The sequence below is a fragment of the Strongylocentrotus purpuratus genome, unplaced genomic scaffold (assembly GCF_000002235.5).
Source record: "Strongylocentrotus purpuratus isolate Spur 01 unplaced genomic scaffold, Spur_5.0 spur5_contig_866, whole genome shotgun sequence".
Classification (NCBI taxonomy): Eukaryota; Metazoa; Echinodermata; class Echinoidea; order Camarodonta; family Strongylocentrotidae; genus Strongylocentrotus; species Strongylocentrotus purpuratus.
In genome coordinates this window covers 2,896,652-2,914,320 of record NW_022145575.1, presented here as the reverse complement: position 1 = coordinate 2,914,320, position 17,669 = coordinate 2,896,652, and the positions used below count along the sequence as shown (strand labels likewise).

Below are 17,669 nucleotides of genomic sequence, written 5' to 3'. Positions count from 1 at the left end.
AAATTATTGCACAATAGATCGGCAAATTGTTCAGTCTTTTGCGGCTTTCCGAAAAGAAAAGAACTTAAAGACAAGGTTTTGGAAATGTTCATTTTGACAGACAATGTCATCAAAATTTTTAGTAAAAAGTGAAATCAACAGATTGTTTGATATATTGACTTGCAATTTATGCAATTACCTTACCTTTGATGAGCTGCTTTTTTGATAAATCCCTTGATTTATTGTGTGCGAATTAAGTTCTCGTTGCTTGTATGACCTTTACTTTATTCCAATCAGGCATCCAATTTTGAGATCGCAAAATCGCAGGAATTCTTTAGACGATAATTTTTCTAATTGATTCTACATGTAATTTTAATATTTGGACATTACTTTGTAGATTCCGATGCAGGTCACACCGCTTACAATAATGACAGGTTTGAAAATAATCCCGAAGAAAGTAAAATTGAATGTCCTTGTTGTAATTTAAAGGTTTCTGGAGATGAATTTCACTATATTTCTGTCTTCCCTTTTTTCAAGAAAGAAAGGCAGTTATACTTCTATCGACAGTTTGTTGTGAGTAACCCTTTTACATTTCACATGGACAAATTGTTTCACATATCTAACGTTTAACAATTAAGAAAACTCGTAAAATTCATAACAGTAATAATACAATTATTTTCGTTGGATCCTAAGGCTGAGAGGCATGGTCCTGTTTTTGTTAATAAAAGTGTAATTACTCGTAGTGGTAGACAAACCAAACCACTTGATATTTTAGACTTATAACTATAAACTGTATAATATATACTTAGTCTTTAGCTCATGTATATTGTGTTTTAGAAATATAAAAATGTATATATCATGTCTATGTGTTTTATTATCATATTTTACTTTGTTTTATATATCTTTCTGTATTGCATTGTAAATATGTTGTGCTCTCATAGCCCCGAAGGGGATCGATAGAGTAAAAAAAAAAATAATAATCTTATAAATATTATCTTACTAATTGATCTAAATTAATTTGTGTATAATATGAAAAAACTATGGATCGAATATGTTATTCCTTTGCTTTAGAATGTACGCGAACTTTGGACACCCCATCTTCCATCCCTTGCCATGTGCCTGTGATAGGGAAAGTTTGTGTAGGCCAACTGTTGATTACCATTGAAAATTCTTCTTGAAGTTATAAATTCGAAAATGTGTTACTCATTATGAATTTCGAGTTTCATCTTTTGATTTTACAGTTTCCTTCATGAAATATGTGCTTGTAATTGGATTTTGGTGCATCATATTAAGAAACGTGCCAAAAAGACGAACGGCGAGTTGCGACTACAACATTATTTTTAATCCACGTCTATCTCACTATCCATATTTGATTACTTTTTTTTTTTCGTTTTTTGCATTTTTGTATCGGTAACATTGCAAATATTTTTAGCTCGGACTCAAACGTTTCATATGATTTGGCAAGTGGGACATGGAAGAGACTGAATTTCCAACGGCTGTGTAGATGTGGCTGGGTTCGGGAAGAGAGGGGGATTTGTGGAGTTTGGGAAGTTTTTGGTATGTAGGGAGAGGGTGGATAGGTTACATTGTATGCGTGTGTGTGTGTGTGTGTGTGTGTGTGTGCGTGCGCGTATGCGTGTTTAATGATAGTCAATTTCCTCTCGTCTGTGAAACTGACCATGTCTATTGTTCATTTTAATTGCTTGTTCACGTATATAGGCCCTATGTATTTGAAAAATAATTAAATCGATCAATAAAGTTTTTATATATACATGTATATATATATATAAACACAAGGTAACCCATTATTTGGTTAGTTCTAATATAACGAAAACACTAAACAAATAGACAAAAAACAAGGAAACAGACACACCCACACCCCTACCCACAAAGAGATGTGAGAATGCGTCGGAGAGAGAGAGAGACAGAGGGAGAGATATGAAGAAAGAGAAAGTGCAAGTAAACAGATAAATGAAGAGTCACCGAGTGTAAGCGAGACAGACATACACACACACACACACACGCACGCACACACACACACGCATGCCTACACAGAGATGGTGAAAGAGAGGGAAGATGTGGAAAGGAGATAGAGCTTTACACTTAAACAATTTTACATAAACATCAATGAAGCTAGCCGAAATGCCGAATAAACTTTCATTTCCACACTTGCATTCTTGTATTTAACATATTTGTATAACTATACACATATTTTAATGACAGAAAATATACAACTCCAAAAGGAGCTACATCATGTATAATGATTCAATGAATACAATTATGATACCAATTAATGACCTTTGACTCGGATGAGAAACACTTTTCCTCAATTTTATTACATGTGGTCACCTCTCCCAAGTAAGTTATAATGGTAACTTACCATCTCTCATAAAAACGCACTCGTTGCCTGTGCAAGTGGCATTGTATTTTCTTATAAAGGCCTAGCGTACTCCATGTAAGGATCACAATAATTGTTTGGACGAGGGACCTGTTTCAAAAAGTCTTTTTTCAATGACAAATGAAAAATATCAGTGAAAAATCTGCTGATAACCAATCAGAAGCAAGGATTTCAGTAGTTTACAACAAAAACTTTCATTTGTCAATGATGACAAGTTTTCTGAAACACCCTCCAAAAGGGTATTAACTTTTTGTCAATTGATACAAGTTCATGCCCTCTGTCTCCAAAGGGATAAAATACAATATAACTCTGTGCGCCTTTCGGGATATTTAAGGAACTAAAGTACATTTTAACATGATCGTGAAAGTTATAGGATTGTCATCAATTTGACTACCGGTAAGAATGTGAGAAAAGGGATGTCTGAAAGTTTCAAGTTTCAAGATAATTCTGCATTTTCTTATTTTTGTCATAGCATAATTGTATGAATGACCATAAACAAATTATAGACATCATCACAACTCAAGGAGCAATATCAAAGGACCTCTATACCACTATCACGGACCATAATCTTACTTTCCATCACCTTTTAGAATATTTTTTTGAAATGCATAATTCAAAGTTATTTATAATGTTCCTTGCACAACATTTACTTGCCAAATTCAGTTTACTTGAAAATCAGCGGGAAAACAATTGACAAGGATTACTGAATCAGAGGAGTACAAAATATTACATGGATAATGATATAAAATGTGCTTCTTAATTTCTTAAATACCATTTGTATCAAAAAGCTAGGTTTAGCTAAGTTACTGATTGTAATTTCCCTTATTCAAAGGAAATTCTCCCAATTTGACATTCTTAAACTTTACACTATTAATCACAGTCTAATACCAGTCTTGGCTTTTGAGTCATTTATGATTTGTTCTTTCTTAACAGAAAGCACATTAGCTGATAAATAACTGATAAATCAATTTCTCATCATTCATTTCGTTACTTGATTTATTGTTTCTCTTCATTCGGTTAGAGAATTATGGTATTTTGTTTAGAATAAACAGTTTGACACTTCATGCATAAATCAGCTGACATCGATCAGATTTACACTGTGTTAATCTGGTACCAAGTTTTAACTTTTGAGTATTCAAATCAATGATCAAATTGTTTTTTTGTGAGGAGTTGTTTCTTTATTTACATCTAGTATCTCCAAACAGGTTTCAACCAATCAGTTAGATTTTTGGAGACCAGTTGCAAATCACTTCTTAAGTGATCAATCTCATTATCCCTGATGAGAAAGGCTGATTTCTGTTATACTGATGTGCAGACATGGGACTTGATTATTCCAACAAAATTGAATTGAGATGTTGATCTCATCTGATGGAACATAAATGCAAAATGACAAAATAACACAAAGTGGCAAGAAAATAAACAGTTCATTATGATGACAGTCTTGGGTGCTTCTACATGTAGTAAGAATGTGTATCATGATTAACTGACAGTTGATTAGGATTATTAAATGGGAAGCATGAAAAGGAGAGATGTGAATCAGTGAGAGTTTGAGGAAAGTCTGAAAGGATAAGTTTGAAGTTTTGATTAATCAAACACAAACTGGCTACATTGCAATTAGCCTTGCAAGCACTTCCTTCATTTTGTCTGTACTCAAAAAATTCTCCAAAAACATTTAATCCAAATTATACCCTAGATATATATTTGGACACAATTTTACATTTCCCTTCTATGAAAAAGATGAGCTATTATGTTTTGTTTTATTACGTACGAACCATTCCAGAGAGGTGCTCACATGGTAAATCACAGAGTTGCCAATTTGATTGCTAACTTGTTTTACTGATTACAACTTCAACATTGCATATCTTTCCATGCCATATTGGATTTATCTCAATCTTCCACTGATCTGTTATTTTCTAGAGCATCGTTTCTCTCACTTTTAAGCGCCCATGACTTCATATCAGGTTGAATTTTACACTCTTCTCATCTTTTATAAGAATCATCAAATCGTTTGTTTGGGCCAAAAGGGCGTTTACTCTGTTTTATAGTATAAGAGTTAATGTCCTTCTTGCTCTCAAATATATATAAAGGCTGTTACAACTTTATTCCTGTAATGATGAAGAGTGCTGATTATGACCAAGCTCTTCATCTAGAATCAAATCACACTACCTGTATTAAAGTAATAAATATAAAAGTCGTGAAAACATTTTGTATCTACAAGTTTGCAGGAGAAAGTAACAGAGATAACGAGAAATAATAATATTTACATACGACAAGAGATAATAAATAAATGAAGTGTGTGCATAGAAAACAAGTAAATTGACAATAAATGCTCTCTCAACAACTTGAGCAATTGATTATTGATTATCAACTGACGAATACAAACTTCTTATTGTGGAATGCTGTACTAGTACAAGCACACACTAATCATACAAGTAGAAGCACCTTGTCTTTTATATTTTTTATATCTTTTTCATCTAAATATTCTTATATTTTCAAAGGTTGATCGACACATATCACGTGGGAGTAGAACTATTACCCCATTGCCTATGTGAACTAAACAGCCCTCTGGATGAAATATATGTCAAGTATAGAATTTGGTAGTCTTTAATTCATTAGAAAACCGAATAGCTTCCGACGGACAGAACAGTAGAAATAGGGGTATCCAATGCAGTTTGGACGATCCAATCTGCTTTGAATCACAAATGCATATCTCAAGGGGGTATGATTCTTAACCAACTGCCTACCTGAACCAAACAGCCCCTGGATTAAATCTATAAGAAGTACAAAACTTAGTGGCTTTGACTCTTTACTAACAAATCATAGCTTCTGACGAACAGAACAGTAGGAATTGGGGTATCCATTGCAGTTCAAACAGTTCCACCTGGCTTTGAGTCACAAAGACATATCTCAAGAGGGTTAATGGATAATGGACATCCTTGATCTGAAATTACATAGCCTTGTAAATTCACAGGAAACAAATTGTTCAAGCATATCCATCACATTCTGGATAATCCAACTTCCTTCACTCTCCAAGATTGCCACAGACAATCGATATCTTATGAGACTGTGTAGTTGGTGGCTTTTCTTATACATGTACATGTAGTATCTACATGCCTTGTAAAAGACTGTACATGTCAAAAAATGGTGTCCATATGTACATGCATTATGTACAAGAGTTTGCAAAACTATGCGTAGCATCAATTTATGGAGGGTTTCACATTGTTCTCCCAGTCGGCCTCGAACGTCGGCCATTTTGTCCGCAGGCAAGATTTAAGGGGTGTGGCTTCTGTGAGGACCTCCAGCTCACCAGGGTTGGGGGCGGAGCCTCTTCCTTTAAGGAACATTACCTAGCCGGAAGAAAGAAAATTGAAATGGAAGAAATTAAACTAGTATTCCCATGTTCATAGTAAAGAAAATATTCAGCAACATATGTTTTTAGCAAGAGATGCTTTTAAGAAGTTACTTAACAAGTTATTAGAGCAGACCGACTTGCGTGATATTTGGTGTCCTCTCTTCCAAAAGCTTTGTGTCCGTTCAACTTTTTTTCTTGTGGATTTTTAAGTTAACTTATTATAATGGCAGGCATTCATAAACATGCACTTGCTTTAGTCCAGATTAAAACATTGAAGAAATTTGCTTTGTTACTGTATATGGAACACTGAGTGTTAATCACTTCATCCCATAAATATTATACAAATCTGTAAATAAATGAAAAACAGAATCAAGTCATGATGAAATCAATTTCTCATTATTCATTCCCAGACTGGATTTATTGTTTCTCTTCATTTTTGTTACAGAATGATGGTATTTTGTTCTGAATAAACAGTTTGACACTTTGTGCTACATTGAACATAAATCAGTGGAACAAGTTAAATCAGGTTCAAATCAATCCATATATAGGATTAACCAGCCAATGAGTGAGTTCAGACAGAGGCATGAAATCTTGTAGATGGAGAGAAAAACAATTCCTAATTTGACCAAATATATCATTAACCGTTACCTTTGAATTGGGATTGGATCTGCTTATGCCATTGTAATGATACACTGTGAAGTACTCCGGCAATAACCTGTCAGGCTGGCGGCATTGAAAGAGAAAAAAATTGTAAAAAAACAATTAATTTCTTCTTAAAAATATTGTTTAATATCCAAAGAGTGGTGAAAAATTAAAATCAAGTTGTGATCATTATCATTGCTCACTGGCATTTAATGCAGACATTACACATTGCTTCGTTTGCACGAAAAATTGTAGATTAGTTTATTAATAAAATAAGCTTTAATCACAAAATACAACCCTGGTATTAAAAATCATAAATATATACAGTGAAACCAGCTTTAGAATCACTTGACTGGAAGACTACAAGTGCATTAAGGCTACATTTTTGTTTGGGTTTCCCTTGAACAAGTTGCCTAGAAATTAAAGCCTGAAATAGAATATCCTGTACAGAAAGACCACCTGCTGATAAAGAATTGTCTTCTCTTGTTCTACTTGAGCAATCTTTATACACAAGTTGCACTAGTGTGGATATTCAATCTGTTGTATCAGGAATTAATCTTTCTATGACATAAAATAAAGAAGTAATTTATCTGGATGTAACATACGAGAGATTCCTAATGATCTAAACCATCCTGATTAAATTTGAAATGATCGACATGTTTCATTTTAGTACCTCATCAGGGAAGAACTCTGCCATGAACATGTTCTGAAGGACAATCCCACACTTCTCAGGGTCTAGACGCTGTGTCATGAACTCAACACTGCAGCGGATGGAAAAAAAAGAAGGAATATTTTACAAAGTTGGAAATGAAGAACTGATTGGATTGATCATGCAATATAATTATAAGTCCTATAATTAAACGATCCTAACGCACTACTCAACAACTCATAATGCTCTCTCAATCAATAATGATTTCATATTCAAAGTCAAATGATAAGTTGACTTGTCTTATAATACAGACTCATAAGTGCGTTGAACTGAGAATAGGACACTTTTCATTATAAGGGGGGGGGGGGGGGGGGAGAAGCAAAATGCAGTTTTTTTTATTTTATTTGGTTACCATAACTTTAAAGTAAAAAGAAGTTTATCTTCCCTATTCACACACACACAATGATAAATCTATCTTGCTGATTATTTTTTAGTCTTTGTAAAATCTAATCTAGTTACAAATCTGTGGTTAAGGTATAAAGAGTACCTTGAGGTTTTACAGGCAATATAACTCCAGTAACAAGTGGTCAGGGCATAGAAATAAGAACAAAATGTGCTTACTATTCTGGTACATTTATTTCTAGAGCCTCAAAGGGAGTATGGCACACTGGATGTGGCACACTACTCACAGAAAACTCTTCTTGCATTCTCCCATTTTCTTTTAACTAGAAGTTACAGCAAATTCTTTCCAAAAAATTCCCCTCAAACTTTTCAATTTATTTCAGTTCCCAAAGCATTCATAGCATAATGTAAAGCAAAGATTAAAAAAAACAAAACATATAACAATAATATAAACAAAATATACATACACATTTGAGATAAAGAAAATGCTTCCAACTTTTTGTTGAAAGAATTAACTGACCTGCAATTCAGAGATATCATTGGGGATGGAGTTCCAAATCACAGGGAAATTATGTCGTACTGATTTCATTACCTTATTTGTTTTTACTGGCCATAAGTGAAAAGACGGATATTGTGACTATTGTGATTATTAACCTGATGCCTACTAGAACCTGGAGATTCCTACACTAAACCTCAGGGGACAGGGAAAATTCAGTAGTTAATGGGTTAATAAGGTTTAAAAGGATAAAGTTTGCTTACTATTCAGGCACAGCCACTAGTTCAAGTGCCTCCAGGACATTTTGCAGCATGGCACACTGGATGAAGCCGCTACCTTCTGTATCGTACTCACTGAACACTCTTCTCGCTTCCTCCCATTTGGTTTCTGTAGCGACCAGCGCTAACTCCTACAAGGAGAGAAAACAAAGAATGATAATAACGGTAATAATATGCTGTTCTTGTATAGCATATATAAAGTCAAACCTGTCTATAGCGACCGCCCAAGGGAAACAAAACAAGTGGTCTTTGTAGACAGGTTCCTTTACTACATGTTTCAATGAGAAACCATTTTCAAGGGAAACAAAAAATGTCGTCTTTGTAGACAGGTGGTCACTAAAGCATGTTTGACTGTATCAAGTTATGATACAGTCAAACCTGTCTATAGTGACCGCCCAAGGGAAACACAAAAAGTGGTCTTTGTAGACAGGTGGTCTCTGAAGACAGGTTCTTTTAGTACATGTTTTAATGAGAAACTTTCAAGGGAAACAAAAAATGTGGTCTTTGAAGACAGGTGGTCACTTAAGCAGGTTCAACAGTAATATGCTGTTCTTGTGTTGCATAAATAAAGTTATGATATAACTTCTTTATAAAGGATTTTGGATATAATTACCACAGCTTTTTGTACCACGATTTTCACATATAGGAAACTTTTTGAGAGAGATTCTATTTGTGAAAGTTTCAAATAACTGAATCACAGCCAACACAACACTCCAATTTTGCGATTCATGAGAGTTTTATTTTGCGAAAATGAACACTGTTTACATTGCTCAACACATAAGTTTCTTGTTTTACATTACATCAGTTAGCTGGAGGTCGGCAGAAGTAGAACCGCACTGGTCGTGGCCATAGCATATTGAGAGAGATAGTTGCGAAATGCGTATCCATGCATATGCAAGATGGGTCATAGGTTAAATCATGTTGCTCCCAAAAGTTCTTTCCCACTCACAGTCTCTATAATAATAATAATTTGGATTTATGTAGCACTTAATACAGTACATCGTCTCTAAGCGTTTAACAAATATTGTTATCCCTGTCATCGGATTTATTCATGCACAATGTGCACCATCTCCACTCCCTGGGGAGTATTCCTACAATATGGTCACCATGAGGGCGTAGACAATTACTAACACAAATGCTTTCGTCATCCTATCGGGTCCCCATTTCTCTCCTGGGTATCGATTGGCAAATGAAGATTAATACATTGCCAAAGGACATTAGTGCCGTGTCAGCGATCGAACCACGACCTTTGAACTGCAAGTCAAGTGCTTAAACCACTCGACTGCGACATCTGTGAGAGGGAACTATTTTGGAGCTTCATACAAATTTGCCTGACGAATCAGAAGCAGCTTCCTGTGATGCAACTGTGGTCTTGACCAAATCACCGGTAGATTTTTTTTTCTTTCTGACTGTGGAACTCCTTACCATCTGCTGTCGTCGATTGCACCTCTTTGGAACTTTTCAAGCAGAAGGTGCTACACATTAAGCTCTGTTGAGCTTCAGACTGTTTTTTAGCTGCACATAGAATTCTTGTAGAGCCTTTTTACTTGCACTGTACACTCGGCACTTGACAAGCACAAGGCACGATAATACGCCAACGGCGGACTGTACTATACTCGAAGAAGAAAACAACTTACTCTGGAGAAGAATACTGTGAGGTGAGTTTCACTGGCAAGCAACCAGATAGGGTAGTTAGGGTTCTTTAACAACGTTCCAACCTACATGAATAAAAAAAAAATTGTAGACATGTATCATGAAAATAGTTATAAAATGATTATAAAATTAGATACAAGTTATAAAATTAGATATAACATAACGACAGGTGTCCATATGAAGAAAAATTATGGAAATTTACATTCTTATTCTATATCCACGAGTATTCCCAAGACTGAAAGCCTTTACAAACATTGCTTGGAAACTCATGTATATTTCTAAATAATTTTCATACATTAAATTAAGCAAAGTAGGAGAACTTGGTATCATTAGAAAGGGTAATCAATTTTGCTACAACTTTTGTACACAACATTTTGTTATATATGAACAATGGGTAAAAAAGGACAGATGTTTGAAAAGAAAGCATTGTCCATGTTTTGGTAACATCTTGAAACAACCCCTTGGCACATTAAAGGTTAAGTCCACTCCAAAAATAATTTGATTTTACTAGATACAGAATAACAAGAGAAACAGATTTTTTTAAAATTTAGTAAAATCGGATAACTAATAAGGAAGTTATGAATTTTTGATAAAGTATGAAAAACTATGGAACAATGAAAATCACTACACAAATTGCCAATTTGGTTATCAGTTTGTCATGTCATTGCCTCACTATTTATCAATTACTTGATATACTTTTATCCCATAAATTTTCCTTTTTATCCCCAAAATCTTGATTTCCCCATGCCTTTGCACAGGTTATATGATTTGTATCATATTGCAAGCATGACATTTTACGAAATCTTTCATTAACTTTGAAGAATTGATACTATTTTCTGAATATTGTATTATTCATATTAATTGATTTGTATATAAATAGTTCTGATGATGTCATACTTACTTCACAATACTTGAGATTCTCTAGGATTGTCAGGAACCCAATCAATGACTGTTTAGAGATACCTTTCATTTCTGAAATAAAATTCAATCGATAACATCAGTTCAATTAATTACCTCAGTATTCATCTAATTGCCTTTAAAATACTATATGTTTATGTCATTGATGATGTCATTGATGATGAATTGTTATCACTCTTAATACTGAGATAATATTTACCTGTGGAATACAACAGTTACTTGTACATTTTTCACAAAGGAACATACAAGCGTGAGAAAAAACTTAATGGGTTAACAAACTAATCATTCAAGAAAAATAGGATTATCTATACCCAAGTAAGAAAGCTAAATTCTAAACTATCTGACGGAAATTTTGCAGGGTAGGGTGTCCCTCAAAAAGGGGCCCAATAGTAGTAGTGTATTTCACTAAATTATATAAATTTGAATTTGTTTATGCAAGAGGAAGAGGATTATTATATAAATTATTCACATAATCTTGTAAAATAAGGTACCAGTAAAACTTACGTAGACCAGCTACATCTTTCTCGTGATCAAAGACATTTGAAACAGCCCGACCAGTCACCATCAGGTTTATCAAGCATTGGCTGCAAATTACCAACAAAAATAGAAAAACATTTTAAAGAAAACCAATCACCAACAAATATTTTTACCCTATATGTTTCGAGGTTCATGCCAGTATACTATGTTAAAAATTTCATCTTCTGCAAAGAGATATTGTAAGTTTCTAAATGAAGGTAAAAACTACCTGTGAATTGAAAATTAATGCACCAATCCAATATGCAGATGAATGTTATACAATAATCAGATTTTTATTCAGGTCATAAACATCCAATGTTATCTGACACTTTGCTCACTATTCAAGCTTTGATTTCTATGTTTAAACTGTTTTATGATAAACTCCACAGTTGTTGACTTTCAAAGAATTCAGTTTCAGTTTCAGTTTTATTTTTCATTTTCAATAAAACAGTGATTTTGACAAGAAATATGACATACAATTCAATATTCTATAATACAATACATTTTACATGGTTCGAAGTTCTAAAATAGAAAGCATACCCAATATTCAATATAATAGTTCTTTTTTATTGTTTAAGTTATACCTGTGGAAATGGAGGGATCCACTGAAAAGCAGAGCTTGTAGAATGTGGATCCCTCAAAGTAATGACAACATAATTTTTGTAACATGTAAATATATTGACCTGAACAAAAATATAAATATATGGATTACCAAAAAGGGGTAGAATAATATTACATTTATAAATCTGTATTGCTTGATTTCTTGTTGAAAATCAAAATTTGTGTAAAAGAAAACTGATAAGCTACATGTAACTCACTTTCCATGCCCATAAATGCCATCTATTAGGGGCTCACTAGGATCCTCCATCTCTTCCTGTATAATAGCTAGACCCTGCAATGTGATGTCACAAAGATAAACATTTAATAGAGAATACATAGCTTTGTTTTTCATAATGGGCAAACTAAAGGATTGTACTACACATGCTCCAATGACAATTTTACAATTGCAAATTTCAAACACTAGTCCACTTTCAACATCAACCTAGGTCCCAGCACTCCAACTAACCATTCTCTTAGCCAAAAACAACATGGTTATCAGATTTAACCCCATATTTTTATGAAATAAATCCCAGGGAAAATTTCATCAGATGACAATCAGCGTGTTTCCACAGAAAAAAAGTGGAACCCGGATTATCTTTTCCGGATCGAAATACCGTGTCGCGGCGACACGGTATTAAACCAATCTGTTTCCACAGAGCGCAGCATTCCGATTCGCCCCGATTTCGTGTTCCAAGTCAGGAAAATGCCGTGTCAATCGGAAGTCAAGATTCAACCTTTGACCTCGATCGTGGATTCATATCTACACAGGATTCCACGCTATTCTATTGCGACGTACATTTTTCATTGTTACGTACAGCACGTATATAAACATATTATTGTATACGCGTATTTCAGAGTATTTTTCAACCAATCACGCTGCAGTGGTGATTGGGGCTTCGCGCGCTCTGATGCTCCGCCAGACACGGTTTGTCGCTGTGTGTTTCCACAGAGATTTTTACAGGGAGTTCGTTGGGGTCGACACGTCAAGATCCACCTCCCAGAGGTGGATCTGATAATCCGCATCTCGGTCGACTCGACCCGACACGCCTGTGTTTCCACAGGAAAACTGACCCGGTATGACACGGTATGACACGGTATGACACGGAAAATACCGTGTCGATGTTTTCTGTGGAAACTAGCTGAATGAGTATTTAAGTATAAATTATGAGTATAAAGAATGAACAAGGCCCTCATCTGTGGCAATCCTTCTTCATGATTATTTCATGTTAGTATTACAATGTTTTACGTTGATGATGTATTAACTATATACTTTGTATAAATTGTCATGATTATGTTGTATTAGTTTGTAACTTTGGAAAGAGACCATGAAGAAAATAAAGAAAGAAATGAATCAATTATATAAAGTAATTATGTACAAATAGCAATATTACTTCTTATTGAAATAAAAGTGAGACTACAATTTTACATGAGAAATAGGGGGAAAAGGGAAAATGTGGTAAAATTAACATCTAATGGTTAAAACACAATATTTTTTGGATTTACCTTCATTACCATAGAAAAGTAATAACAAAACATAAATATGAATCTTACCCTGCCTATCAAGTAAAATTATTCCTAAACTCATAACAAAGAAAAAGAGGTAATGAAATGAATAAAATCTTGAATTCCCATGAACTAATGATACACTATTACATTTACATGCATACAAATAAAACAGACTTTGTGAGGAAGCGAATACCATCATGGAATAAAATGTATTCAAAAGCATAAATTCCACATCAAGAACAAGAATTGTCCTTGAAAATAGAAAATATGAATATCAACATTTAATGCCTTTTAAAATAACTTTTTACAAAGTATTTTCCAAGATGCTAACGGCTTTCCATAATTGTTAAGTCCAACTTTATAGAGACAAGTTCAACTTAGGATCTTTGTGAAATACCCCTAGTCCCACATGATCTCACCTTTGTTAGTAATACTGAGTATAGGAAGAGAAGGACTCCTCCATGACCAACAAACATGTGGTACGTCGTCATCAGAGCACCTCTGAGCTCATCCTCAGATTTATATGTTTGTATTCTGGCAAAGAAAATATGAATGTAATTAGTCAATGTGCTGGTATGTCAAATCACTCAAATGTATAACATGTATTTGTGTATTTAAAAAAAAATGAAAACTAGATGGATCTTCGACTACATGCAGTTGAAAATGATGCCTCCGCCATAGAGCGATTTTACAAACAAAAACAGAAGCAATTTTTAAAAATTCAAGTTTGATTGTAATCCATTAACAGGTTCTCAGAAAATCGTGATTGCAAGCTATTTTTCATATACATGTATTTGTGTTAAAAATTATTGTCAAGCAATCAACATGAATGCATAATAATGGACAAAAGGTGACATTTAATATCTCATAAACAAGCACTGCTACCTTGCATTGATACAAATTATACATATTGTCTGCTGGGAGGCAGAACGGTATGTATTCTTAACCAAAACTTTAAAAAAAAAAAAAAAATGGAATTTGAAAGAATGTTTGGTTGTCCCAAGGACTATCAAAATTCAATATGTATAAATTCCTTCCTATTGTGTACCAGATTCTACATCATACACTGCTGCAAATTTAAGAAAGAGAAACAAAATGTTCATGGTCTTCTATCTTTGAACAAAATTAAGTCTAAATCTGAATATGTAATTGCAGCAAATCAATTTAAAAAAAATTATATTTGAGTCGTAGTGGACTACATGATGTTTTTGTCATTTCACATTCCTGTACATGATTGTAAATAACCAGTTGGCTTTCATGTTTTCCTTGAGAACCCAATAATTTTTTTTTTAAGAAAAAAAGAAAGAAAAAAAATGAACTCTTTACCAAAGTACAATTATTACCACCCTACTGGCTCTTGGGACACAATAGCTTGATATCAAACCAACCTGAGATTTCTGTGGAAGGTAACGTGCGTGGGTTCCCCGTCTGATGACCCTGCTACATTCTCAATGGTCAGTTCCTGTTTGTCCTCTTGCAAGACCAGGAAATAGCTTCCACTGGACACTGAAGAGATGACGTCCTGCATGGCGCACAGGAGCAGGTGCTTGCGTTGGTCTCCTGAAATAATGGAAGTAATAAACAATAATGATGATGATGATGATAATAGTGATGACGTTAATACTATTCGAACAGTAAAAATTCCTGATCATCTCTTTTTAAAGCCTGTCTGTACTAGTTTGGCCCGGAGGATTAGACTACCCAGCAAGGTTAATGACAGGTGGCTATCTCATCAACTCGACTGTCAATTACCAGTAACATAAGATAAAGGGGATCGTGGGGGATGAACGGGCACTGCTTAGGCAGTGTTTTCTATATAGAGGGAGCAAGTAGTTACAAGTAGTACAGTGGGGCTTTAAGACAAATACATAGCTTCCAGTGAAATCTTAACAGACTATGTCCTGCATGGCACAGAGGAGCAGCTAGGTGCTTGCGTTGGTCCCCTGAAATACAGAATGATGATGAAAATGTTAATCTCTTTTTATCTTCTACCCCCTCTCCTCCCTGCAATTTTCAACATTTAATTCGGTGACAATAATATCAGAATGGGGAGGTGTGGGGCCATCAGTCTTTAAGGATGACATACGAATAGGCCATTTTAAGAAAACGTAATGTAAGCAAATTTAATGTACATGTACATGTACATGTATACGTCATTGTGAAGTGCCACTATATTTATAAATCATACCGTTAGTCTGTCTCCAGCTTTCTGTGCCCTCTTCACATTGGCTCTCTTGGCTGAAGAGAAGGTTCTTGACGAGGAATGCTTGAAGAGGAGCGATGATTGCGCAAGGACCTCCCTCATACTGGAGCAGCGCCATAGGTTCATCATCACTGAATACAAAGCCTACCATGGTAGGAAAAAACACAAGAGAACAAGAAATTATAACATTTTCTTTTACTTTCCCTTTATCTTCCTTTTTGACTGTTCATAGTACTCCCATTACCTTCCTTCTCCATACTGCATGGGCTCATCATCATCAAGAAAAAAACAGGGGGAGGTGGAGGATCAGGAAGAGAGTAATTTAGTTACTGGAAAGTCAATACTCAAAATGATTGTGAGACTTATTTAAAAAAAAAAAAAAAACACCAGTAATTTAAAAAGGGAAGTCCAACTTCATGATAGCAAATAACAACCAAACAAAACAAAAAATCATTAAAATTCATAAAAAATACCTCTTGTAGCTACAAAGATATTTTTCCTTTGGAATAACTGGCCTGGAGGCTGGAGCCTTCCACAAACAAATAACCTCGTCTTTGAATCGGTAAAGTTTGGTACCAAATAATACACCATATCTTGGCAACAAATGCCTTACTGTCAATTCTTTACACTCTTGAATAAAATCATTGATTTTCAACCTGTACCCATCACTACAGTAATGTAACTGACTCCATATATGTACCTTAATAACCCTATGTCTGTGATGAAATATAGCCTGAAGCAATGGCTTCCTTTGCAACTTAAGTACATGCATATGTTTTGAACAATTAGGGGCAAAGCTACTGCACATGTAGGGAAAGAGAATTATCAACATAATGAATTATATGTACATGTAGATGGATCTTTGACTGCGCGCCTCGGCCATATAGAGCATTTTACATACCAAAAACAGAAGCAATTTTTAGAATTCAAATTTGATTGTAATCCATGCATTAGCCATTAATAACAGGTTATCAAAAGCACTTTTTTTTCATATAGAATCTAGAGATCTAGACTAGACTCTAGATCTAGACTACATCTATGATCTATGACCCTTTGATCTTTAATTTAACCTCGTGACCCCAAAATCTAATCAGTTCATTGCATCGGCTCAATCTGCAAGATACAAACATGACCCAGGTTTGGCGGGAATCCATCAATAACGCGATCATCACAAGAATGGGACATACGGACAACCTGAACATTAATTTTAATGGCTAAGTTTTTGCCTCCCGCTAGGCGCTACTTTGTTGCAATTGTCATGATTGTGGAGGCATGAAAATTAATTCACCTTAAAGATGTTAAAAGCATGTTTCTATCAAGCAAATTAAGATCAATTTAAATTGAACTTTACAATTTAAAATCTAGATCTAGACAGTAGATGATAGTTAGGCCCGATTTAGAAACTTTAAAATGAAACGCGTATGAAAAATTCACAAATTATGTTTCATATTTGCTGATAATTTATCAATATTTTGTCAATTTTCCAATAATCATAACCAACAAATAGTACATTAAGGAATCAGGGTAAGCCTAGAATGTAAAAATTTTAACTAGAAAAATATCGAGCTTAGTCTTTGGCTTTTTTTAAAACCAATTCAAACTCAGAACTTAATCAAAAGGTCTTTAAAAAATCTTACCTTGCGACCATCGCAAGAAAACGTCTTCTTTCAATTCACTTCCCCATGTCATCGCCCGGACTTCGTCGACTGGATTAACGACAGATGAACTCCCTGGTTCTTCTTCATTCTGTTGGCTGGTCGAGGCCATCACAAATGTGTCAAAACTACTTTTAAAAAGCTGTCTTTACGAATTTATCCTAGTCAGCCTCCATTTTCGTGCGAGTGTATGTGTGGGACTACGCAAAATGGATATCCTAGAATTGTTTTGCGCGTTCACATTTGGAAAATTTGTAACGTTAGTGTTATCACTCCTTTCATTTTGTACACGATAAGGCGACCATTCTCTCTCATGGAGCGTAATGTAAACGCGCGTCCAAAAAAGCGTACGTTCTCATAAGTTGCCAACAGATGGCGCTCAACCACTTACCACTGCCTAGTCTTCGAGGTACGGATGGATG

General features: G+C 34.6%; 1 protein-coding gene across 1 annotated transcript; it reads right to left on the bottom strand.

Moving 5' to 3' along the window:
* Window positions 1-2,134: 2,134 nt before the first annotated feature.
* On the bottom strand, window positions 2,135-17,604 carry LOC576626 (ubiquitin carboxyl-terminal hydrolase MINDY-3). The gene is made up of 12 exons (XM_030974628.1): window positions 17,230-17,604; window positions 15,578-15,736; window positions 14,778-14,949; window positions 13,809-13,923; window positions 12,102-12,175; window positions 11,272-11,351; window positions 10,751-10,821; window positions 9,834-9,914; window positions 8,182-8,327; window positions 7,045-7,132; window positions 6,378-6,452; window positions 2,135-5,724 (listed from the first exon to the last, which is right to left on the bottom strand). Exons 1-12 carry the CDS (start codon window positions 17,357-17,359, stop codon window positions 5,575-5,577), a joined length of 1,341 nt encoding a protein of 446 aa, XP_030830488.1. The 5' UTR covers window positions 17,360-17,604; the 3' UTR covers window positions 2,135-5,574.
* Between the last annotated feature and the right edge of the window lie 65 nt (window positions 17,605-17,669).

Excerpts from the sequence above, each read along its gene's own strand:
- LOC576626 (XM_030974628.1), bottom strand. The coding sequence starts at position 17,359 with ATGGCCTCGACCAGCCAACAGAATGAAGAAGAACCAGGGAGTTCATCT. Across the intron at positions 13,924-14,777 it reads ACCTTCCACAGAAATCTCAG|AATACAAACATATAAATCTG; the intron begins GTTGGTTTGATA and ends TTTCTTTGCCAG. Across the intron at positions 12,176-13,808 it reads ACTCAGTATTACTAACAAAG|GGTCTAGCTATTATACAGGA; the intron begins GTGAGATCATGT and ends ATCACATTGCAG.